This window comes from Mustela nivalis (assembly GCF_964662115.1).
Source record: "Mustela nivalis genome assembly, chromosome: 5".
Lineage (NCBI taxonomy): Eukaryota > Metazoa > Chordata > Mammalia > Carnivora > Mustelidae > Mustela > Mustela nivalis.
Genome location: NC_139024.1, coordinates 40680330 through 40704711, shown reverse-complemented (window position 1 = coordinate 40704711; position 24382 = coordinate 40680330). Strand labels below are relative to the sequence as shown.

The 24382-nt window shown below is 45.4% G+C and overlaps 1 protein-coding gene across 1 annotated transcript in view; it reads right to left on the bottom strand.

Annotated features, from left to right (window-relative positions):
• Positions 1 to 21305, bottom strand: part of RRAGD (Ras related GTP binding D) — a 43309-nt gene extending 22004 nt beyond the window's left edge. The window contains exons 1-2 of the mRNA XM_082730596.1: positions 20808 to 21305; positions 57 to 352 (exon numbers count right to left, since the gene is read on the bottom strand). Coding sequence (XP_082586722.1) covers positions 57 to 352; positions 20808 to 20943 — 432 coding nt within the window. The 5' untranslated portion in view covers positions 20944 to 21305. The remainder of the gene's footprint in view (positions 1 to 56; positions 353 to 20807) is intronic.
• Between the last annotated feature and the right edge of the window lie 3077 nt (positions 21306 to 24382).

The window sequence follows — 24382 nt, the reverse complement described above, 5'->3', positions numbered from 1 at the left end:
GTGTCTGGGGGGGAGAAGGGGCCTGCAGTCCCATGTACCCCGAGACTGAACTTTACCTGGGAGTCGATGACAAATATCAGCGCTCCTGTTCCCCGGAAGATCATCTCATAGTCAAAGGTAGGGTCAAAAAAGTCAATCTGTCCTGGGAAGTCCCAAATCTGAAAATTAACAAAGGAGCTATTGGAAACGTCTTCCCGGCAGATCTTGTTTGTGCTCTCCAAGAACAGTGTTTCGTTGGGAGACATTTTGTGAAAAACAACTTTCTGAATAGATGACTTGCCACTTCTCCTCAGGCCCATGAGCAGGATTCTGGGCTTCACCTCAGTGCTGAAGGGATCGCTGAAGTCCAGAACTAGAGAAACCACAAAACGAGAATGAGGGTGAGTTGCTTTCACAGTGGTTAATTAGAGGAGTTTCACTTCCACCTCAGATGTGATTTATGATTCACAGACACTGCCACTCCTCCAGATACAGAGACTGCTAACGACCTCACTCCACTCACTCAGGGGGCCTTTGGTAAGTGCAGAACACTGAAAAATGCTGTCTCGCTACCTGTCACACCATTCCAGAGGGCAGAAAAACCTGTACAACTCCGTATCACAAGAAGCACATCTGGTGTGTGACAAGTAGAGCTTTCCTGGAGCAGAGTGTGAGGGGAAGAAATCCAGTCTTAGCATTCCAAAGCAATGTCGTCTTTGTCTAGATCATCAGATTCTCTATGCCCTGAAGAGATGCTTCTTCATTTGAGTTATGCCTCAAACGAACAATTTTGGACTTCATCAAAATTGAAAACATTGGCGCTTCAAAGGACACTATAAAGAAAGTGATGACAAGCCACAGAATGGGAGAAAACTTATACAAATCACATATATGAAAAAGGACTAATATCCAGAATATATAAAGAACTCTTAAAATTCAATAATGAAAACAACCTAACCAAAAAAAACTGGCAAAAAATCTGAGACATTTCTCCCAAGATACAAAAATGGCCAATAAGCACATGAAACAATGCTCTGCATCATTAGCCCTCCAAAAAATACTAGTCAAAAATCACAACAGGGTGGCGCCTGGGTGGCTCAGTGGGTAAACCGCTGCCTTTGGCTCAGGTCATGATCTCAGAGTCCTGGGATCGAGCCCCGCATCGGGCTCTCTGCTCAGCAGGGAGCCTGCTTCCTCCTCTCTCTCTGCCTGCCTCTCTGCCTGCTTGTGATCTCTGTCTGTCAAATAAATAAATAAAATCTTTAAAAAAAAAAAAAATCACAACAGGATGCCACTTCACACACACTGGGATGGTTATAACAAATAAGACAAATAACAAGTGTTGGTGAGGCTATGGAGTAATTAGAACCTGCATCCACTACTGGTGAGAATGTAAAATGATGTGCTTTCAACAGTCTAGCAGTTTCTCAGAAGGTTAAACACTGAGTCACCATACGGCCCAGCAATTCCACTGCTAGGAATATATTCAAAGAAATGAAAATACACGTCCAATGCACATGAATTTCTTTTTAGTTTCCTTCTGACAAACCCTCTTACATTCTTCTGAGGCCCTGGTCCCAATCTAATTCAATAGTGACTGGAAAGTAATTCTTTTTTCTCTTATTGCAACTAATAAATTTTTCCAAGTCTCTACAACTGTCTTAAACACATATTAATACCTGATAATATATAGTGAATTTCATTCCTATATATGCTATTTTGATGTTTGAAAATTACAATAGGTTTTGGTAAACACACAAATTTCAGGTAAAACAATAACTGAATAAAGAAAAAGTAAGCAGGTTTGGGGTGCCTGGGTGGCTCAGTGGGTTAAAGCCTCTGCTTTCAGCTCCAGGTCATAATCCCAGGGTCCTGGGATCGAGCCCCGCATCGGGCTCTCTGCTCAGCGGGAAGCCTTCTTCCCCTTGCTCTCTGCCTGCCTCTCTGCCTACTTGTGATCCCTGTCAAATAAATACATAAATAAAACTTAAAAAGAGAGAGAGACAGAAAAAAAAAAAAAAAAGTAAGCAGGTTCAGATGTGCACTGTTGCTATTCTACTATAAGCAACATTTTACTCCCGCCCTACCCACGCACTCTTTTCCAGTTCAACTTAACCCAATTCAACAATCTGCTGATGATATACTATAGAAGCAATAATGCTTCTTAAGAAAAAACGCACCCAAACAAGTTACCAGCTGCTTCTTCTTCATCAGTCATTATATGCTACTCACTCACAGTATTGTCATTACAAGTCAATCTTAGCAAAAGCAGAACATAAATTAAAAAAGAAAACAGGGCTTCCAGTTTAAAAATTTTTAGACTGGTAACATGTCACCACCTTCCCTCCCACAGCGAATCCCTAAAAGTTAACAGAAAAGGTATAAACTGTAAATAAATAGACGAACAAATAAACATAAATATCTGAGCTTAAAACAAAACCACCACCACCACCTCTCAAAGCTGCCAGATCACAGAGAAAACCCTAAGAGACACAAACGTCAGATTAAAAGGGAACCTGCAGCCCATGACTAGGAATGGTAGGGTTCTGCTACAGAAGGTAGAACTGGTAGAAGCCCAAACAGGGAGGGACATGAAGACAACAAACAGGGTTGTTATTTGGAGAATCATAATGAGAAAAGCCAACAGATAAACTCTGTGCACCGCTGCCACCCACCCACCCAGTACATATTTCAGGTAAGAGCAGTGACTACAGGAGTTTCAGTATGAGGGGCAAGGCAGTGCTCCAGGGGCTCAGAATGCCCAGCAGAAACAGGGAGCACCCACACTACCATGCTCCAAGTGTGCTGCCCTTCCTTAACTCTCACTACAGTTCGTGGAGTTCAATAGGGGGAAGCAGTACTATCTTCCCTCCAGACATTTCCTCAAAAGTCTAATATCCATGTACCCGAACATACATCTGAAGAAGCGGAGTTCATAAGGAGTCAGAGTAAACTTCCAAGTTAAGCATAATTAAAATATTCACAGGGGGCACCTGGGTAGCTCAGTCATTAAGCGTCTGCCTTTGGCTCAGGTCACAATCCCAGGGTCCTGGGATCACGCCCCACATGAGGCCCCCTGCTCTGCAAGGAGCCTGCTTCTCCCTCTCCCACTCCCTCTGCTTGTGTTCCCTCTCTCACTGTTTTGCTCTGTCCAATAAATAAATAAAATCATTAAAATAAAATAACATAAAATATTCAGAGAAAATGTGATAACCATAAAACAAGAACAGACAGTTTCAGAATAAGAGCAACCATGAAAAAATGGCCTTAGAGATCTTAGAAATAAAAATATAACTGTGTGTGGGGGGGGTTAGATTCTGATTTAAAAACAGAATAAAGACAGGTAAAGGAGGCAACAGTGAACCGGAACATCAAATCCTCTCAGAATGTAATCCAAAGGGATACACTGCTGGAAAGTATGAGATAAAGGTTAAGGTGACATCAGGAATAACTATCTCAAACCAGTAGAAAATATACTTGTGAAAGTACATTAGAAAAGGGTCTAGAGGGGTGCCTGGGTGGCTCAGTGGGTTAAAGCCTCTGCCTCAAGCCTCAGGTCATGATCCCAGGGTCCTGGGATGGAGCCCCATGTCGGGCTCTCTGCTCTGCAGGGAGCCTGCTTCCTCCCCTCTCTCTCTCTGCCTGCCTCTCTGCCTACTTGTGATTTCTCTCTGTCAAATAAATAAAATCTTTAAAGAAAAAAAAAAAGAAAAGGATCCAGAAGGGTGCAAACAAACAAAGACTACATGGGGGAAAGATTTGGGAGAATCACCAAAGGGATACTGGCTTTAATTTTTTTTAAGTTGGTTTTTGTGTTCTTTTTTTTTTTTTGTAATTTTTATACCCAACGTGGGGCTCAAACTCGTAACTCTCAGATCAAGAGACACATACTGCTCTGACTGAGCCAGCCAGGGACACCCGTGGCTTTAATTTTAAAAAAGAAAAAAAATATATATATATATATATATACACACACGCATATTTATATATATATATATATACACACACACACACACACATATTTATGTGTGTGGTTATACACACACACACATTAAAAATTAGTTTTGAAAAAATGTTTAATGTATAGGGAGTCAAAGCAAACACAGAAATATTTCAAAACATTAAATACTCTTTAAATTGTGATTTCAACTCCACATTTGCTTGTTAAGTGGTTGTTGCAAAGTTTCTGTTTTTTCAATACAATAATTATATTGATTACTATACTCAAAGTAGCCAATTGGTAAGGTTGGTCGGACAAGAAGATATGTAAAACATGGTTCCCATCTTGGAGAAATTTAAAATCCAGTCCAGATAATGTGGTATGGGCACAAAGATAGACAAATAGATCATGCAAACAGAATAAGGAGTCACATATACAAGGACAACTGAGATTTGACAAAGATGAAAAGCCAACTCCACAGAGAAAGAATAGTCATTTTTACCAAATGGTGCTAAAACAAGTGGATATCCATATGCCAAAAAAAAAAAAAAAAATTCAAACCACATCTCATACCAAATACAAAAATTAACTCAAAAATAGATCATAGGGCGCCTGGGTGGCTCAGTGGGTTAAGCCGCTGCCTTCGGCTCAGGTCATGATCTCAGGGTCCTGGGATCGAGTCCCGCATCGGGCTCTCTGCTCAGCAGGGAGCCTGCTTCCTCCTCTCTCTCTCTCTCTCTGCCTGCCTCTCTGCCTACTTGTGATCTCTCTCTGTCAAATAAATAAATAAAATCTTTAAAAAAAAAAAAAAAATAGATCATAGACCTAATTTAAGGCCTACAACTATGCAATTTCTAGGAGAAAATATTTATGACCTTGGGTTAGGCAAAGATCTCTTAACTATAACACCCTCCCCCCAATTTGACAAATTGGACTTTATTAAAATAAAAACTTCTGCTCTTCAAATGACACCATTAAAATAATAAAAAGGGCAAGCCATAGGTCAAAAGAAAATATTTGCAAATCATAGATCTGAGAAAGGATTTGTGGAATATGTAAGGAACTCTAAAAACCCATTAATTAGAAAACAAAATTCAATTTTTGGAAAGGTGGGAGAGAAAAGATTTGAACAGACAATTCACCAAGAAGACTTATGAAAGGTAAATTCACACATGAAAAGATGCTCAGCCCATCACCAGTCATCAAGGAAATGTAAATCAAAACCACAATGAGGTATTACTGCGTACACAGTTAAGATGACTAAAATTAAGAACACAGTACCAAGTGCTGATGAGGATGTGGAGTTACTAGAACTCTCATACTGCTGTGGCAAAGTAGAATGGTATAGTCTTTTTTTCTTTTTTTTTAAAGATTTATTTATTTATTTGACAGAGAGAGACCAAGAAGGCAGAGAGGCAGGCAGAGAGAGAGAGAGAGAGGAGGAAGCAGGCTCCCTGCCAAGCAAAGAGCCCGATGCGGGACTTGATCCCAGGACCCTGAGATCATGACCTGAGCCGAAGGCAGAGGCTTACCCACTGAGCCACCCAGGTGCCCATAGTATAGCCATTTTAGAAAACAGTTTCATGGTTTCTTAAGAAGTTAAACATGTAGGGATGCCCAGGTGGCTCAGTCGATTAAGCAGCTGCCTTCAGCTCATTCATGATCCCTGCGACCTACAATCAAGTCCAAGATCAGGCTTCTTGCTTGGCGGGGAGCCTACTTCTCCCTCTGCCTCTGCCTGCCACTCTGCCTGCCTGTGCTCGCTTGCTCTCTCTCTGACAAATAAATAAATACAATCTTAAAAAAAGAGAAGTTAAACATGTATTATATTCTACAGCCATATATTTACCTAAAAGAAATGAAAGTTTATGTCCATACAAAGGCTCATAGCAATTTTATTTGTAATAGTCCAAGACTGTTAATGACCCAAATGACCAGGGCACCTGGGTGGCTCAGTCGTTAAGCATCTGCCTTTAGCAGGGTCCTGGGATTGAGCCCTTCGTTGGGCTCCTTGCTCCCCAGGAGGCCTGCTTCTTCCTCCCTGAGTTCCTCTGCTTGTATTCCCTCTCTTGCTGTCTATCAAATAAATAAATAAAATCTTAAAAAAGAAAGATACCCAAATGTCCATCAGCAGGTGAATGGATAAATAAATTACGGTGCATCTCAGCAATAAAAATAAACTGTTGACACATGTAACATGGGTAAATATCAAAATGATTATGCTGAGTGAAAGATGCCAGCTGAAAAAGACATAAACTCTGTGATTCAATTTACATAAAGTTCTAAAAACTGTAGACTCATCTATAGTGACAAGTAGCAGATCAGTGGTTGCCTGGGAAATGGCAAGAGGTAGTGAGAAAGCATCAGAGGGAGCGACCTTGATGGTGTATAAGAAAACCTTTAAGGGTAATGTGTATGTTCTTGGCTACGGTGATGGTTTCACAGGTGTATACATATGTCAAAACTTTGTATGCATATGTCAAATAAATGTACTTAATTTTACATTAACTATACCTCAGTACAGCTTTAAAAAAAAAAGATTTATTTAGTTAGGTAGACAGAGAGCATGCAAGAGGGGGGAGGGGCAGAGGGAAAGGGATAGAAATCCTCAAGCAGACCCCACTGAGTGTGGAGCCTGACACAGGGCTAGATCCCAGGACCCTGAACCAAAACCACGAGTTGGTGGCTTAACTGACTGAGCCATCCAGAAGCCCCCTCAATACAGCACTTTTTTTTTTTTAAGATTTTTATTTATTTATTTGACAGAGAGAGATCACAAGTAGGCAGAGAGGCAGGCAGAGAGAGAGGAAAGGAAGCAGGCTCCCCGCTGAGCAGAGAGGCCGATGTGGGGCTCGATCCCAGGACCCTGAGATCATGACCTGAGCCAAAGGCAGAGAGGCTCTAACCCACTGAGCCACCTAGATGCCCCAATACAGCACTTTTTAAAAAAATGTATTTACGGGGCACCTGGGTGGCTCAGTGGGTTAAAGCCTCTACCTTTGGCTCTGGTCCTGGGATCGAGCCCCGAATAGGGCTCTCTGCTCAGCAGAAAGCCTGCTTCCCCTCTCTCTCTGCCTGCCTCTCTGCCTACTTGTGATCTGTCAAATAAATAAATAAAATCTTTTAAAAAATAAATAAAGTAAAAATAAAAATAAAAATAAAAAATAAAATGTATTCTCAGGGCACCTGGTGGCTCAGTTGGTTAAACATCTACCTTCTATTCAGGTCATAATCCCAGGGTTCTGGGATGGAGGCCCACATTGGGCTCCCTGCTCAACAGAGAGTCAGCTTCTCTCTCTCCCTCTGCCTGTCACTCCCCCTGCTTGTGCTCTCTCCCTCTTTCTCTCTGTCAAATAAATAAATAAAATCTTTAGGGGCGCCTGGGTGGCTCAGTGGGTTAAGCCTCTGCCTTTGGCTCAGGTCATGATCCTGGGGTCCTGGGATTGAGCACCGCATCGGGCTCTCTGCTCAGCAGGGAGCCTGTTTCCCTTCCTCTCTCTCTGTCTTCCTCTCTCTCTGCCTGCCTTTCAGCCTACTTGTGATCTCTCTCTGTCAGATTAATTAATTAATTAATTAAATTTAAAAAAACAAATAAAATCTTTAAACAAAAAATCTAAAGTAAATAAAAATAAAAGAGTATCTGACAAAAAAGATTTATAAATGTATTCTCAAGGACAAAATGGAAACATCAAAAGCTACAGTTGTTCTATTACTGCCTCATAAACAACTAGTGTTAGATCAATGCCAAGTGTAAGAGAAATGCCTACGGGGAATGGGAAGGAACAGTGCATTACAAGGGTTATGAGTGCAGACAAAGCAGTGCAGGATTTGGACGGGGTTGCTGGGGGTGGTGGAAGGAGGCTCTCTGAGAAGAGCAGAGCTCAAAGCTTAGGCAAAGGTGCACCATGCCTTTCATAGAACAGGAAAACATGCACTCAAACTCATCAACCACATAAAAGGTACCTTCTATATGCCAAGTCCTGTACTGGGCACTCACCACACTTCACCCCATTCAACTCTCTCAGGAATACCTAGTATTATCCCCATTTCACAGGTAAAGAAATTACTGGCTCAGGAAGGTCAACATTCAAAGTGAGGGCTGGCCCATCCCAAAGTCTATGCCTTCTGTTTCTGCTGTGCAACACTCCATCCAATCAAAGGAAGCAAAAGTCTACTTTAAATGATATATAAGCACAAAAATATTTAAGTGTTTATACATGTTTTTACTTCTTACTACTGGAGATCAGTGTGGATTTTAACTTCCCTTCATCGGGGTCTGCAGAAGTGTCGGCGTGGTCTGGCCATACATGCTCGTGCCTCCGAGGGTGGACCCCCCCTCCTCTTCCTGGGAGAGTGGGAGGTGATATAGAAGGTCACCGGGTAGAGAGGAGGTAGTGTATGTGCTCGTTTACATACACAGACTGGCTGGGAAGTGAGAAGCACGTGCCACCACAATGTACACACACAGCTGGAAGTGTTTACCTTCTCCCTGCCAAGTTCAAGCATCGGCCACCCACAGTAAAGTGCTGGGCAATGGGGGGGCCAGATCGACGAGGGTACCATCAACTCCGTTGAGACCCCTCAGACCCAGGAAGATGCATTTTACATTTAGCTGGTTTGGACACATGCCAGGTACCTTGCTAGACATTTCTGCAAACTTGGACCCCCTCCTCCTCCCCGCACACCTCCCATACCCCCGGCAATGAGGAGGTACAAGTCTGTTTTGCACCTGAGCAATCTGGGGGAAGGAACATGCCCAAGGTCACAGGGCTAATATGTGGTGAAGTCCTCACGTAGAGTCTTAGCCAACAATTAAGATGGCATTCAACAAAAAACTGCAACACAGAAAACATAAGAGACTAGGAAATACCAGAGAACGCCCTGTGTAGTAAGAGTACATACTGCTAGCGAAACTCTTTTAGATTTACTTAAGCATATGTGATCCTGGTTCACAACATAAGTGTATTGGTACGTGACCCACAGTCAAAAAAACTTTGTTGACCACTGCTACAGACCAGTTTCTTGTATCACAGAGGACTGCTCACAAAAATCCCTCCTTTGGGGCCCCTGACTAGCTCAGTCAGTAGACCATGTGAGTCTTGATCTTGGGATCATGAGTTCAAGCCCCACGGTGGGTGTAGAGATTACTTTAGAAAATAAATAAAATAAAGGAAAAATTGATTTGCCATTGCTTTCAAGCATGATAGGCCTCTAGGATCTGATATAGATCATGTATATTTAAAAAAAAAAATCTCGCGCCTGTGTGGCTCAGTGGGTTATAGTCTCTGCCTTCGGCTCGGGTCATGATCCCAGGGTCCTGGGATCAAGTCCCACATCGGGCTCTCTGCTGCTGCCTACCTCTCTGCCTACTTGTGATCTCTGTCTGTCAAATAAATAAATTTAAAAATCTCAAAAAAAAAAAAAAAAACCTCTCCTCTTATCATCTCCCACCTCCCCTTAAGTATCTCTGCTTCTGAAACCCTGTGGGGTTTCCCAGAGGCTCTCACCCACTCTGGGAGTGATAGCAGGGAACACACATCAGGAAATGGAGCACCCAGCTAGCCTCCTGGCCACCTGGCTCTCCCCACTAAACTTTCCCTGTGCATCACCGCTTGTTCAAGAATATCCTGAGAGGGCACCTGGGTGGCTCAGTGGGTTTAAGCCTCTGCCTTCGGCTCAGGTCATGATCCCAGGGTCCTAGGATCGAGTCCCACATCAGGCTCTCTGCTCAGCGGGGAGCCTGCTTCCTTGTGATCTCTCTGTCAAATAAATAAATAAAATCTTAAAAAAAAAAAAAAGGTGGTGGGGTGCCTGTGTGGCTCAGTGGGTTAAGCCTCTGCCTTCGGTTCAGGTCATGATCTCAGGGTCATGGGATGGAGCCCCACATCGGGCTCTCTGCTCAGCAGGGAGCCTGCTTTCCTCTCTCTGCCTCTCTGCCTACTTGTGATCTATCAAATAAATAAAAATCTTTAAAAAAAAAAAAAAAGAATATCCTGAGAAAGGTGAAAGGAAGAGAATGAAGGATGAGCACTACAAGGTAAGGGCTAACACTTTTCAATCACAAAGGAACCACAGGATTTGGGCCTGGAGATGGAATCCCAGGGAAGGGCCTTTCAAAGTGTCAGCGGGAGTGGAGGAAGTTGCTGGGAGAGGTGAAATTGACCAGAGGGCCGTTTGTTCAGTTTCATAAAGGTGGCCTGATCCTCTGCCAAGTGTTGCAGGGGGCTGAGACACAGGCTGCAGACACAAAGAAAGATTCATTCCTTAGCGATTAGAGGAGAAAACAGACCAAAAAAACCCTGACAATTACAGTGCCCTGTAACAGAGGTGTTCACGGGCTCATAGAGAGGACTCCCTGGAGAAAAAGCTGAGTCTTATAGAAAAGGAGGTGGAAAGAGATGAATGAAAGAAAGGTTGTGCCAGAAAGAGATTCTGGCTTTCCGGGAGTTTAAGGAATGTAGTTTAAAGACAAGAAAAGGCTGCACACTGTCTAGTGACTTCCTTCCCACAGCATTTAGAATAAAATCCAAACACCTTCTTTCTACAAAGGCCCTACATGGGCCACCTTCTCATCCTGTGCCCTGTTCATCCTCCCTACTAGTTCCCTATCCTGTTAATTACAGGATAGTTCCCTATCCTGTAACCACACTGGCCTTCCGGTTCCTCACCCTGGACATCCAACTCCCTCCACCTGAAAGGCCTCCCTTAGCTTTCTTCTCACTCACCCCAGCAGCAATTTTACCTCCTCTCAGCTGAATCAGACCCCATCACTTCCTGACAGCCCTTTTTTTTTTTTTAAAGGATTTATTTATTTGACAGAGAGGGGACATAAGCAGAGGGAATGGGAGAGGGAGAAGCAGGCTTCCCGCCCAGCAGGGAGCCCGATGAAGGATCCCAGGACCCTGGGATCAGGATCTGAGCCAAAGACAGGTGCTTAAAGACTGAGCCACCCAGGCACCCCAACCCTGTGTCTTAATAGTACTTATCACTGGGAGCACCTGGGTGGCTCAGCTGGATAAGCCACGAACTCTTGATTTTGGCTCAGGTCATGGTCTCAGGGTCATGAGATTGAGCACAACATCTGAGCGCCTCAGTGACTGGGCAATGTGCTTAAGATTCTCTCCCTAATATAAATACATCTTTTTTGTTGTTGTTGTTAAGATTTTACTTATTTGACAGAGAGAGAGATCACAAGTATGCAGAAAGGCAGACAGAGAGAAAGGGGGAAGCAGGCTCCCCGATGAGCAGAGATCCAGATGTGGGGCTCGAGCCCAGGACCCTGAGATCATGACCTGAGCCGAAGGCAGACGCTTAACCCACTGAGCCACTCAGACACCCCTCATATAAATAAATCTTAAAGAAAAAAATACTTATCACTATACAAAACTATCTTTTTACTTTACACATTTGTCTTCTTGTCTGTTTACTTGTTTATTGTCTGTACCACATATACCCAGGCAAATTATAAAGCATGTGGCATGAGTCCAATAAATATCTTTGAATAGCTTTGTTGATAGAGAAGTCTGTTAGCTCCCAGCAAACAAAAACTGCAACAAAGAAAAAAGAGACTGGGGAAATACCAGAGTACATCAAGTATAATAGGTGTATATACTGCTAGCGAAATTCTTCCAAGTTTACTTACACATATGTAGGGCTGGTTCACAATATAAACACATTTTTTTATTGTGGACTATGGTCAAAACTATTTTGTCAACCACTACCAGACTCTGCTACTTCATGAATGAGATGCTGGGAAGTCTGCATTTTGCTTTGAAAGCCATGAGGGAATCACTAAGGATTTTAAGGGGAGACTAACATGTTCAGATTTACACTTCAAGAGGTTTACTCCAGAAACAGACCCCCTGGGGGGGGGGTCAGTGGGGAGATAGTGAAGGGGTCTAGAGTAAGTCACTGTGCCATAAAAATTATACTGAGCCAAAGATACTGAAGTCCCTTATTTCCCTAAAGCAGAGCCTCCCAAAAGAACTCAATTGCCATAAATCTCCTTCTTAGAAGCAACTCTGATCTTCTGTTGGGTGAAGATTGAGATTGAGACAGAAGTTGGCACCACACCCAAACAGACATGGTCCCCAAACTCTCCTATCTCCCAGCTGTTCTCCTGTGGGCCCATTTATCTTTCCAAAAAGTCATTTATTTTTCCATAAATGCCCTTTCCCCGACTCCCTTCCAAGAAGTCACTCATTCTCCCAGAACTGACCTCCGTCCCCTCCTTATCCTCTATTAAGATAGTAATAAGGCCAGAAATCTAAGCACCTCTTTTTTTTTTTAAGTTTATTTATTTGAGTAAGTTCTACTCCCAGCAGATCGAGTCACATGCTCTTCCAACTGAGCCAGCCAGACACCCCTCTAAACACCTAAATTGCACTTTCTGTGAACTCTCATGCATTAGTACATAATTAAATCTGGTTTTCTCTTGTTAATCCACCTTTTGTCAGTTTAATTTGCAGACTCTCAATTCAGAACTTAAGAGAATAGAGGGAAAGTTTTTCCTTTCCTCACAGCACTTAGGTTATTCTAGAACACAAATGAGAAATGAAAGAACTAAGGCACAGACAGTGGAAATGGTCAGAAGGAACAGATTTGTGAGAAGTTCAAACTGACTCAATAGTATTTAGTGATCCCCTGGACACATATGACAAGGGAGAAAGAAGTCCCAAGTTCCCAAGCTGGCAGAGCAAGCTAACAAGGGCCCATTCACAAAGAGGGTAAAGGGAAAGAGGCTGAACGGGCATTTAAAGTTGTGGGTTCTGGGGTGCCTGTCTGCCTGCAGCTCAGGTCAGAAAAGGATCCGGGCCTGGGGAGAACAGTAACAAGAGGTCACCGGCAGGTCTAGAACTGGGAATGAAGGTTGCTGAGGCCATTCGTGCCTCAATGGCTGGTTTTCCCCCTAATCTCGTTGCCTGGGGGTGAGAGAATTTGTGAGAGGTTTTAGCCTTGGCCACCAAGAACTGGCTCAAACCAGCCAGCTCCAACCTATTACCACCCAGCACTTCTCACTCACTAACCACTGCATAGCACAGAGGGTCACCTCAATCCTCAAGGCGCTAACCTGTAACCTGTATCTTTTCCAGATGTAAAAACTGAGGCCTCAATGCTTACCACAATAAATACTCAATAGATGTTTGCTGGTTGGGATAACTGCATGAAAGTGACTAAGCAGAACTGGAAGCTAAATTAACTGAAGCTTTAAAAAGAAACCTCCTATCTGACACTGGCCCAGATCAGCACTTGAGTATCAAGAGTATGAGCTTTCTGCCTAGGTAGTGTATCTACTGCGGTGAGGGACACTGACCATACCTTACCTATCTTGCACTATACTTGTGAGCTCCCCAATTTTCCAAATACCCTGGCTTTGTAACCAGACTGCTGGAAATCCCAGGGAGACTCAACCACCCAAGGAACAGCATTATGAACAGGGGCCATGGAACTGGACCTACAAGCTAATTACTTCATCAGTAACTGGCAGATCTCTGTCAAAAACCAACAGGCCTTATAAACACACAAGGAAGGGAAAGACGCATCAGTGCCTTGAGTATGTGGCCGTCTGGGGGCCACACCTGGCTGGTCTGTGGGTTGGGAATGTTCACAGCAAAGAAGGAACCAGAGATCAGGAAAGTGGAACTCAAGGCCTGACACAGTTCTAACAGGGTTAGCCTTACCTTCTTAAGCTCACGTGGTCTCTCAGGAGAGAAGGAGACATCACAGGACACACAATTCATAAATTCTGAAATAGTATACAACTGAGAACTATTCTAATTAAGGAATGGTTGCCGAGAGCTGACACCTTTGAGTGGGTCCACAATGGGAAAATCAAACAGATTTAATGAAAAATTAGGAAAACACAGTGGCAAAGTGATGGCAAGTGGAATGGTTTAAATAGTACTGGGATAGTAACAAACTGGGGTTCAAGTCCCAGTCTGCCACGTACCAGCTATGTGACCCCATATATGCTCCCTGGCCCATGAGGCCTTACCTATCAGTCTGTGTAGATATGTGCACCCACTCTTCTTTCTTTTTTTACCCCAGCCCAGGTGATGAGAGGGCCTTCTGTGGAATGTAGCTGCTGTGAGAAGCTCACATGGCCTTAAGGGAAAGCTAGAATTTCTTTGCTATTAGTATTCTGTGGGGTCATCCAAGGCTTAAGCTTCTATTTACTTATGCTTTTAGGAAGAGGCCTCTGGTTTGTTTCTCTTTGCAACATTGTCTGTGAACCTTTACATTTCTGATCAATGGAACTACTTATACATTCAAGACTCAGGAGCTCAGGGGTGCCTGGCTGGCTCTGTGGATATGCCATTCTTGATCTCCAGGGTCATGAGCTCAAGTCCTACATTAGATATAGAGTCTATTTAATTAAAAAAAAAAAAAGACCCAGGAGCTCAGGGAGAAATTCCATCCTAATAAGAATTAAATATATGGGGGCGCCTGGGTGGCTCAGTGGGGTAAGCCTCTGCCTTCAGCTCAGGTCATGATCTCAGGGTCTTGGGATGGAGCTCTGCATCGGGCTCTCTGCTCAGTGGGGAGCCTGCTTCCCTCCCTCCCTGCCTGCTTCTCTGCCTACTTGGGATATCCCTATCAAATAAATAAATAAAATTTTTTAAAAAAAGAAATATATGAATGTCATTAATAATATGCAAAAATCATACAGATTCATTGCCCAATTGATCAACTACTTAGTAAGAAGAATTAAATATAAACTGAACATATATTTTCAAAGGCATGAAAGTTTTTGAAGGTGGCTTTTATTTATATGTGAAGACCAAATCTTTCTCTATGAAATTCTTTCACATCACAGTGGTAGGTCACTAAAGAAAAATCCCATATATGAATATTTCCTTAATATATATATTCAGTAAGCTTTCTAATGTGTGCTAACTTACTAATGCTCCTGCAAGCAGAAAACATTCCTGTGAACTTCTCTTTTTTAATGCTTTGAGAATGATCCAGGTTGGTTATCTGTGGTCCTCCATCCTATGCCCTGAGAAACTGAGCTGGAGTCTTCCCCAAAGGTCCTCCAGAGGAAAAAGTCGACTGCATCCTGCACGACTTAGGCCAGGAGTGAAAAGCCCACTTGTCTTGAGTGTCAGAGCAAACCAGGGAAAGCCACCATTACAAGACATACTGAAAGCTTTCACAGAAGAGGAAGAAAGAAAAGGTTAAAAAAAAAAATTAAGGATGAATAAAGGACGCAAAGAAAGTGATAAAAATGAGCAGGAAAGATTGATATGAGGTCAGGGGACGGACGGAAGCAGAGGGTAAACAGAGAGACACGCAGTCAGCTGGGGACTGAAAAAGATGGTCTTTTAAACTGAGAACTACATCCCTTATCCGGAACTCTAGAACTTAGTTTCTGCTTCCTTTTTCTCCATCAGACTACCCTGTGTCTGTTCTGATACGAAAATGGGAGCGATGTAGAAGTAGAGAATAGAAGATAGAAGTAGATAGAAGTAAAAGAATAGAAGTAGATAGAAGTAGATAGATAGAAGTAGAGAATCAAGATTCCATAATACCCTGAATCACTGAAACATGTTTACAAAACATCCAATATAAAACTATGCTTTCAGGGAGCTTGGGTGGTACAGTTGGTTGAGCATCCAACCCCTTGTTTCAGCTTAGGCTGTTATCATCTCAGAGTCAGGAGATCAAGCCCTGTGGCTCCAGGCAGAGGCAGTTTAAGACTATCTCCTGGGCGCCTGGGTGGCTCAGTGGGTTAAAGCCTCTGCCTTCGGCTCAGGTCTATGATCCCAGGGTCCTGGGATTGAGCCCTGTATCGGGCTCTCTGCTCGGTGGGGAGCCTGCTTCCTCCTGCCTCTCTGCCTGCTTGTGATCTCTCTCTCTCTCTTTCTCTCTCTCTCTGTCAAATAAATAAATAAATAAATCTTAAAAAAAAAAAAAGACTCTCTCTCCTTCTCCCTCTGCCCCTCCCCCTCATTCACACACACCTGTGCCATATGTATTTAAACAAACACTGTGCCTAAGGTGTGACTTTGGTCACATCGTTTTTTTTACTGTTCTATATTTAATCTATTTCAACTCTTCTGTATCTCTGTATTTCCAGAGCCACAGGAAACCCAAGAGATTAGGCATAGTCAGGGCTGTTGCCAAGCCAACCCTTTTTGGACAAGGCAGAATTACAAGGAAATGGATTTACATATCCATGAACTTGACCTTCTCCTAAACCTTACTCAGGTCTAACTCGTATTGTGGCTGCAGAAAAGTCCTAGCACTTCAGAGCCACAGTGTCACTACCTATCCCCACTTACTCCCAAGGAACAAAGAGAGGATGAATTCACTAACAATTTTTAAATTACTTTAAGGAAGGAAAAAAAGCTGACACTCATGATTAATAGCTGCACACCAGTGGTTTCACTGCTTTCATACCCATCAGGGAACTATCACCTGCTGACCGTTGATTTCTCGTTTCTCCAGTAACCACCTGTACTGTCACTTCCTCAGACGCTAAGAGAGTTCACAGGCTGCAGTGGAAGCAAGACCACACCTTGGCTGGACTGTGGATGAGCAGCTGTCTTAGCCAAGTTTCCCCTAAAAGCTGAGAGGGACTTTGGGAAAAAACAATTTCACTTTTTGATCAAATATCTTTTATTTTTTTAATTAAAATATTTTATTTGAGTGAGAGAGAGATAGCGTGTGCACAAGTGGGGTGGGGGCAGAGGGAGCAGCAGACTCCCCACCAAGCAGGGAGCCCACAGGACTCTATCCCAGGACCCAGAGAACATGACCTGAGCAAAAAGCAAACACTTAACCGACTGAGCCACCCAGGTGCCCTATATGATCTTTATTTATTTGACACAGAGGGAGAGAGATCACAAGTAGGCAGAGGCAGGCAGGCAGAGAGGCGGGGAGACAGGCTCCCTGCTGAGCCGGGAGTCCAATATGGGACTTGATCCCAGGACCCTGAGATCACTACCTGAGCCAATGGCAGAGGCTTAACGCACTGGACCACCCAGGGCCCCCACCCCCACCCCACATATGATCTTTTAATTACTTTCTTTTTTTTTAAGATTTTATTTATTTATTTGAGAGAGAATGAGTGAGAGAGAGCATGAGAGAGGAGAAGGTCAAAGGGAGAAGCAGACTCTCCAAGGAGCTGGGAGCCCGATGTGGGACTCGATCCTGGAAGTCCGGGATCATGACCTGAGCCGAAGGCAGTCGCTCAACCAACTGAGCCACCCAGGCGCCCCTTTTATTTTATTTTATTTTATTTTTAAAGATTTTATTTATTTATTTGAGAGAGAAAGAGTATGAGAAGGGGGAGGGTCAGAGGGAGAAGCAGACTCCCTGCCAAGCAGGGAGGCGCCCCTTTTAATTGCTTTCTTGTTACTGCAATTTTTTAAAAGACTTTATTTATTTATTTGACAGACAGAGATCACAAGTAAGCAGAGAAGCAGGCAGAGAGAAAGCGGGGAGGCAGGCTCCCAGCTGAGCAGGGAGTCCGATGTGGGACTGGATCCCAGGACCCTGGGATCATGACCCGGGCTGAAGGCAGAGGCTTTAACCCACTGAGTCACCCAAGTGCCCCTTGTTTCTGCAATTTTTAAAGCACAGTAATTTACTAAAGATTTAAATCCCATGTGTCTAAAAACAATCATTGTATTTGCTGCAATTGTTTTTAATGGCTTATTTATTGCCTCCCCTCTCTGGAGTTTTAACTGGAGTGAGGAGATGGAGGGGGAGACCTCACCTTATGTCTGATTAACTACCCTACCAAGGGGGGTTGAGAGGTGCCCATATATGTCCTTAACAGAACCAATCTGCCAAAGAGCACTCCAACTATTCATGAATAAAAGCTGGAGCGCAAGCCAGAGAAGTGCAATTTAAGTTTCACCTTAGCTGCAATAAGTTTTCAAATTTTGCACACCGTGGCAAAATTTACAAGGTCTTCAGTTTAAAAATAAGATCCGAAGTTCCTTTTAAGACTAAGGGAAATGAAATTCACACTATCCATTTTGAATCTACCTTCTTTTGCACAGTTCCTGATAAATCCCTTTGCAACTTACCAGGTGATACTAGTCAGTCCTGCATCCCACCTGCTGGGGTAGATCTCTGAACAACAGAACAAGCCCCAGGTCTCCACTAAGCAAAGGCATTAAATCAAGTCCATAAGGAAGGAAGAGGGGGAAGAGTGTTTATCAAAGAAATGCTTTGTTCAGGGCACCTGGGTGGCTCAGTTTGTTAAGTGTCTGTCTGCCTTCAGCTCAGGTCATGATCCTAGATTTCCTGCTCAGTGGGGAGTCTCCTTCTCCCACTGACCCTCCCTCCACCTTTGTGTTTTCTCTCAAATAAATCAATAAAATCTTCAAAAATAAAAAAATGATATCTTTCTTTAAAAAAAAAAAAAAGAAATGCTTTGTTCACAATTCAAAATGTAGCGTATCCACCTTTCCTCAGAGTAAGAGTCCCTTTCCCTCCACATTCCTTTTCTTTCATTTGAGAGTAGGTAAATGTAAATTTTACCAAAATAAACACAGGATTCCAATGCAACATGTGCCCAGGGCCTATCAGAAATTGAGATGACCCTCTGGTGACACCTGAGGTCCCAGGAATTAAAGTCACAAGTCCTGCCCTCCACCCTCAACCCAACTCCCCAGGATCCTATCAGTTGTCAGGACATTGTCAGGGACAGTTGTTGCTAGAGCTGCTGACTGAGGAAAGTATCTGCCACTCTAGAAAGTGAATGCTCTGGTAAGAGATTCTGCATTCATGCCTAAACCCCAAAATCAAAGTCAAGGATACATGGAAAGAACAGGAACTTGAGATAACAGAGGAAGTCTTGAGAACAGACCACCTATATACAGCAGGCGGAGAGCTTCAGTAAAGTCTGCAGGAACAAATAATCATCTGTCGCTCCTCTTACCACATAAATATACTCAACGCTTTTATAGCAAGATTCCAGGTTGATCCCAAGAACTCAAGATGGATGATTTTATTACTGAAGTAATGAAAAGCATCCTTTACAGAGGAGTTTGCCTTTAGGTTAGGAGCATTCAAGACTGGGCTCTGGGGAAGCCCTTTGTTCAGGAAATCCCACCCCTCAGGCAAAGCTTTACTTCCATTTCAATTTCAAGTCCTCAACTCAAATCAAATTTTGAAAGCGTCCCCCCTTAAGGAACTGCAGAAAAAGTAAGTAGGTCCTTTGCATTCCAAGGAATGTCTCAGGCCCTCAGAACTATCCAATTACAGGGCTTTTCTTCCCAGATACAGTCACTTTTCTTTTTTTAAAAGAGTATCATACATGCGCCCTATTGTGTGTCTACCATTTCAAATATCTTCCAAATACATCCCCATTCTGAATCTCTAGAGTCTTCTAAGAATCTAGAAGGAACTAACGAAAGCAATTTGAATAATAACAAAGCGACTGAACAATTTAATTACCAAAGGTAGCTCTAGAGACTCCAACAAAAGGGTTGAAAGCCTTTATCTACAAAACCGTGGCCACGTGCTCAACTGTGGGACCAATTATGGGAAGTGCAGAAGAAAGTAGCACACAGGTGCACACGCCAATTTAAGCAAATGGGGAATCAGCCTAAGTCCTCTTCGGAGAAAGGATGCTATGAAAAAATGTGACTTAGAAAGCTTCTTTCTCATCTATCAGGCTCGAGGTTTAGTTAACTTTCTTTCCTTTAAAACACACACACACACACACACACACACACACACACACACCCCTTTCTTCCCTTTCTGATTAACTGAAAGTAGCACCTACCCCACACAAAATAATGGCAATTTCCTCTGGAAAAAGTCTTTGAATGGGAATTTAAAGTTCAATTGAATTTTCAATGAAAGTTCTTCCAAATCAACAGTCACAAAGGTAGTTTTACCCCCTCCCCCGCAATTTCTTCTAAGTGAAATTTTTAGAAGTTAGTGCCTTCTCTAGGAAGCCTACAGCTTCATCTAGATGTTCTGTTTAACAGCCTTATTCTATTGACCTTTTCAAGTGACCTTATAATAGAGGACTTTTTTCCCCTTGCTTTGGAGACAGACAAAAAGAGATGAATCTTTCCGGAATCCTAAAAGACTCTCAACTTCCTTAGGCCTTAAGAATTAAATGCAGGACCTCCCCACAGGCTGAGCAATTACTAAACCCCTCTTCTTAAACAGGAAACAGAGTTTGCTTCTGAGTGGCAATGTATTCCCCCGCCCCGCGCTCACTCCAGGGCAGGCACGGCCATGCCCAGGCGGTGACACTGAGCAGAGATAAGGTGTCCTAACAACTGTATTTGTCTGGACTCCGGGAAACCCGCGGCCACTCGGTGACTCCCCCATCACTGGCGCGCATCCCCCCAGCGGCTGTACGGGGGCCCCCGCCGCCGCAGACCTGAGCAGCCCAAAGACCCCTCCCGCGGCGACACGGGGTAAGACTGACACCCGCAGCTGCCGAAGACCCTGCCAATCACGCTGCCGCCGGCTGCCTTTTTTAGCCACGACATCTGACCAGGCTTCAACAGCAGCACTCAGGGAGAGGTCCCAGGGCGCGTCGGGCGGTCCCCTCCCATTCCTAACCCCCAGACCCTTGGAGAGCTCCGGGTGAGGGGTGGGGAAGGTACTAGCCCTGGAAAGGGCCAGAGAGCGTACGTTCCTCCTGCCCTTAAGCTTCCTCTCAGCTCTCTCCACGGATCCGGGTTCCCCCTCCGCCGCCTGCTCCCGGGATCCCCCATTTTGCAGCCCGTGGTAGCTCCTCGGACGCCCCTCCCCACCCCCACCTCTCAACTCCGCTCTCCTGGATCCCCTCCAAGTCGGTGGCCCGCGCGCCTGGTCGGGCGGGGGGCAGGAAGACACACAGGGAAGGGATGGGGTGCAGCCTGACGACGCGCGGGGCGTGGGGCCGGGCGGGGGACCCCGCGCTCACCTCCCTCCTCCGCCCCGCTGTCCGGGTCGGCGTCCGAGGAGTCGGGCCCGTCCCCGTAGTCCGCTAGCCCCACCAGTTCATCCTCCTCATCGTCGTCCTCGTCCTCCGGCTGCGGCTTCCCCAGCACCTGGCTCATCGCTCCCACGGCCGGCCGTCCCGGGAGCGGCGGGGGTCCCTGGTGGGGGCCAAACCTCCTCCCCTGCCGCTCGCAGCCTATTTCTGAATTGGGGTTTTGTCTGGAGGTTCGCGGGAGCCCGCGGAGGCAGGGCCGCGCGCCCCCCGCGGCGGTCGGCGTCCAGGTCTGGGTCTCGCGGTTCCCACCGCTCCCAGAGCCCCCTTCCCCGCCCCGCCCGCCTGCCGGCGGAGGAGTCAGCCGGAGCGCGGCAGTTCCTCCCCGAGGAGGGAGAGAGAGACTGCGTGACCCAAGTCACCTGACACACACTGTCACACACACACACACACACACACACACACACACGGGCGCGCGCGCGCGCTTTCCCGGGCTCCAGCACCGCTCGGCGGGGCGCTGGCCCGAGGCCGCGCACACACACTGGGGGAGGGGGAGCAAGGAGTCGGGGGCTGGGCTGCGCGGAGCCCTCCACCTAACCAGAAGCTCACAGTGGCACACGCCCGGTACCGCGGGCTATGGGACGCTGCGCAGTCACCCACCGCGGCTGCGCGCCAGGGGCCCCCACGCGCGCCTCCTGCACGTGGTACCCGCACAGGCCGGCGAGCTGGGGGCCTGCACAACCTGAGAACGTATCCCCCACCTATGTCCAACACACACACCCTACCTTGGAGGCCTTCTCTGGCTTTCAGTCTTGGAGAGGGTTCCAGTCCCAAGTGGGCTGCCTTCCCCCCTCCCCACCACTGCTGCGCCCGGGCCCCCACCCAGAGCCTTGTGTGGAGGACACCGCATGGGTACTGAAGCTCCCCGAGAAGAAAACTCAGAGAAATTTACTGCAGAGGCTCAATCTCCATAGCAATTGCCTTTCAGTGTGCGTTTATGGTTCAAAGTGCTTCCCACCAAGAATATTAAAGAATCAGGCCTATCCCGATGTAAAATGTTTCTTAAAAAACCTAACGTGCTTCATGGCTGCCTAGGCTGCTCTGCAGCCTTTTGGAAAAGGTCGCAGGTGTACAACATACTCACAGGCTATTCATGACCACCTACTCCTGTCTCATTGTTTCAGAGGCTGTAATCCCCCCATCTCAAAATAAAATGTTTCAAGGCTTGGGGGGTGGGGGGAGCAACTCTCACATAGGAACAGCAACAATGTGTGGGTGAAACTAAAACCTGCATTTCTCCACAAGCTCTTTACCGCCGGACATACTATACGCACCCTTTCTGATCCTGCAAAAACCACGTGAATGAACTTCCTTATGTCAAGCACAATAAGAAATAAACCAGCTGGCCAGCATGGTGATCCAGATTCTACAGGTGCCAACAGGGCAGCAGGTGGTATGGGGGAGGAGGCAGAGAGCTGAGACTGGAGGCTCTTGGGGCCCAAGGGTGCTGACTCTGTCTGAAACATTTATTGAGCACCTACAATATGACAGGGGCTACACTAAGTATGGGATTGCCTGGGGGGGGGGGGGTCGGAGCGGAGAGTGTCCACCTATACTCAGAATAGTATTCCTGCCCCGGAGGACCTTTCAACCTAGCAAACCATGACTCATGTCCTGGAATTTGTAGTAGTTGTGGTGTTGAAGGTGGATGTAGACACCTAGGAGGTGGCTGCTTCTAACTGGAAAGGTCTTCAGATTTTCCCAGGGGAGGAAGCTTAACTTGATATGACTGCATCAGTCAAGGTCCTTTCCAGGAGGAAAACAGATGGCATGGGCAAAGATTTTAACTTACAGAAAGCTTTAAGTTAAAGAGCAATTTACAGGGGCGCCTGGGTGGCTCAGTGGGTTAAAGCCTCTGCCTTCGGCTCAGGTCATGATCCCAGGGTGTTGGGATGGAGCCCCGCATCAGGCTGTCTGCTCTGCAGGGAGCCTGCTTCCTCCTTTCTCTCTCTCTGCCTGCCTCTCTGCCTACTTGTGATCTCCCTCTGTCAAATAGGTAAATAAAATCTTAAAAAAAAAAAAAAAAAAAAAGAACAATTTACAGGGGCATGGGCAGGGTTCAGGGAATCAAAGTAGGGATTAGCAATGGGAAGATACTATCACCTCTAAAGTTGAAGGACTAAAGAAAGGGAGCTTGAGTACTGGGCAGGGGCACAAAACAGGAGCTGTAGCTGATGAGGAAACACTTTCAGAAGCACCTCACTGTCAAGGAGACAGCAGTAGAGATACCCTGACCTCTCTCTCACCAACCACCCTCCATTCTCCTGGAAGTGCCTCCCAATGGCCAAACCCAACTGGAAACCAGAGGGCAAGCGAGTCTAGAACCTAGTCCAGAACACTGAGATCCGGTGGGGCAGATAGCACGTCCCAGGCTGGGGCTGGGGAGGAAGGGGGGGGCACACGGCATAGCAAACACAAGAAGGCTCTACTTGACCTTATCAGGGGAAGTTACACTAGGGATAATTTTCCTAGTGTCTTTCATTCATTTTATAAAAGGAAGTTCCCAGGGGGAAGGAAGAAGTCCTCTCCCAGATTGGATTTAGACTTCCAACTATCCCAGAACAAACCCACCATCTTGGAAAGGACACTGAACTGGCTTGATTCAAACTCCAGAGGACTGCTCACGAGGTCCTAGAAGCCCGTCTAAAGTCAGGCTAGCCAGTCAGGGCATTCCTGGGCTGGTTGCCAGGCATGTCTGTCCCAGGGACCCATGGGTTCAAGATAGGACAATTCCTAAGCCAAAAACCCCACTGTGCCTGAGACCCCGAAAGGATGGAGATATTTGATAATCTCTGCTATCCCCCCAAAAGACAACTTTTAAAGGGGACATCAGCAGTAAATTGGAGCACGCCCTAAAATATTTGAGAATTGGTCCATTCTTGAGAAAAAAAGGAACAAATCCATTAAAAAATCAATAAAAGGGGGGCGCCTGGGTGGCTCAGTGGGTTAAGCCACTGCCTTCGGCTCAGGTCATGATCTCAGGGTCCTGGGATCGAGTCCCGCATCGGGCTTTCTGCTCAGCAGGGAGCCTGCTTCCTCCTCTCTCTCTGCCTGCCTCTCTGCCTACTTGTGATCTCTCTCTGTCAAATAAATAAATAAAATCTTTAAAAAAAAAAATCAATAAAAGGGGCGCCTGGGTGGCTCAGTGGGTTGAGCCGCTGCCTTCGGCTCAGGTCATGATCTCAGGGTCCTGGGATCGAGTCCCGCATCGGGCTCTCTGCTCAGCGGGAGCCTGTTTCCTCCTCTCTCTCTGCCTGCCTCTCTGCCTACTTGTGATCGCTCTCTGTCAAATAAACAAATAAAATCTTTAAAAAAAAATAATCAATAAAAGCCAAATCCTTGATTATGCTCTATCCCAAGGTAGATGAGAGTCATAGACAGGTTTAAAAGATTCTAATTCATTGTCATTTACAAATGTACAGTATTTTTTTTTTAAGATTTTAGTTATTTACTTGAGAGAGAGATCACAAGTAGGCAGTGAGGCAGATGGGGGGCAGGGGGGTGGT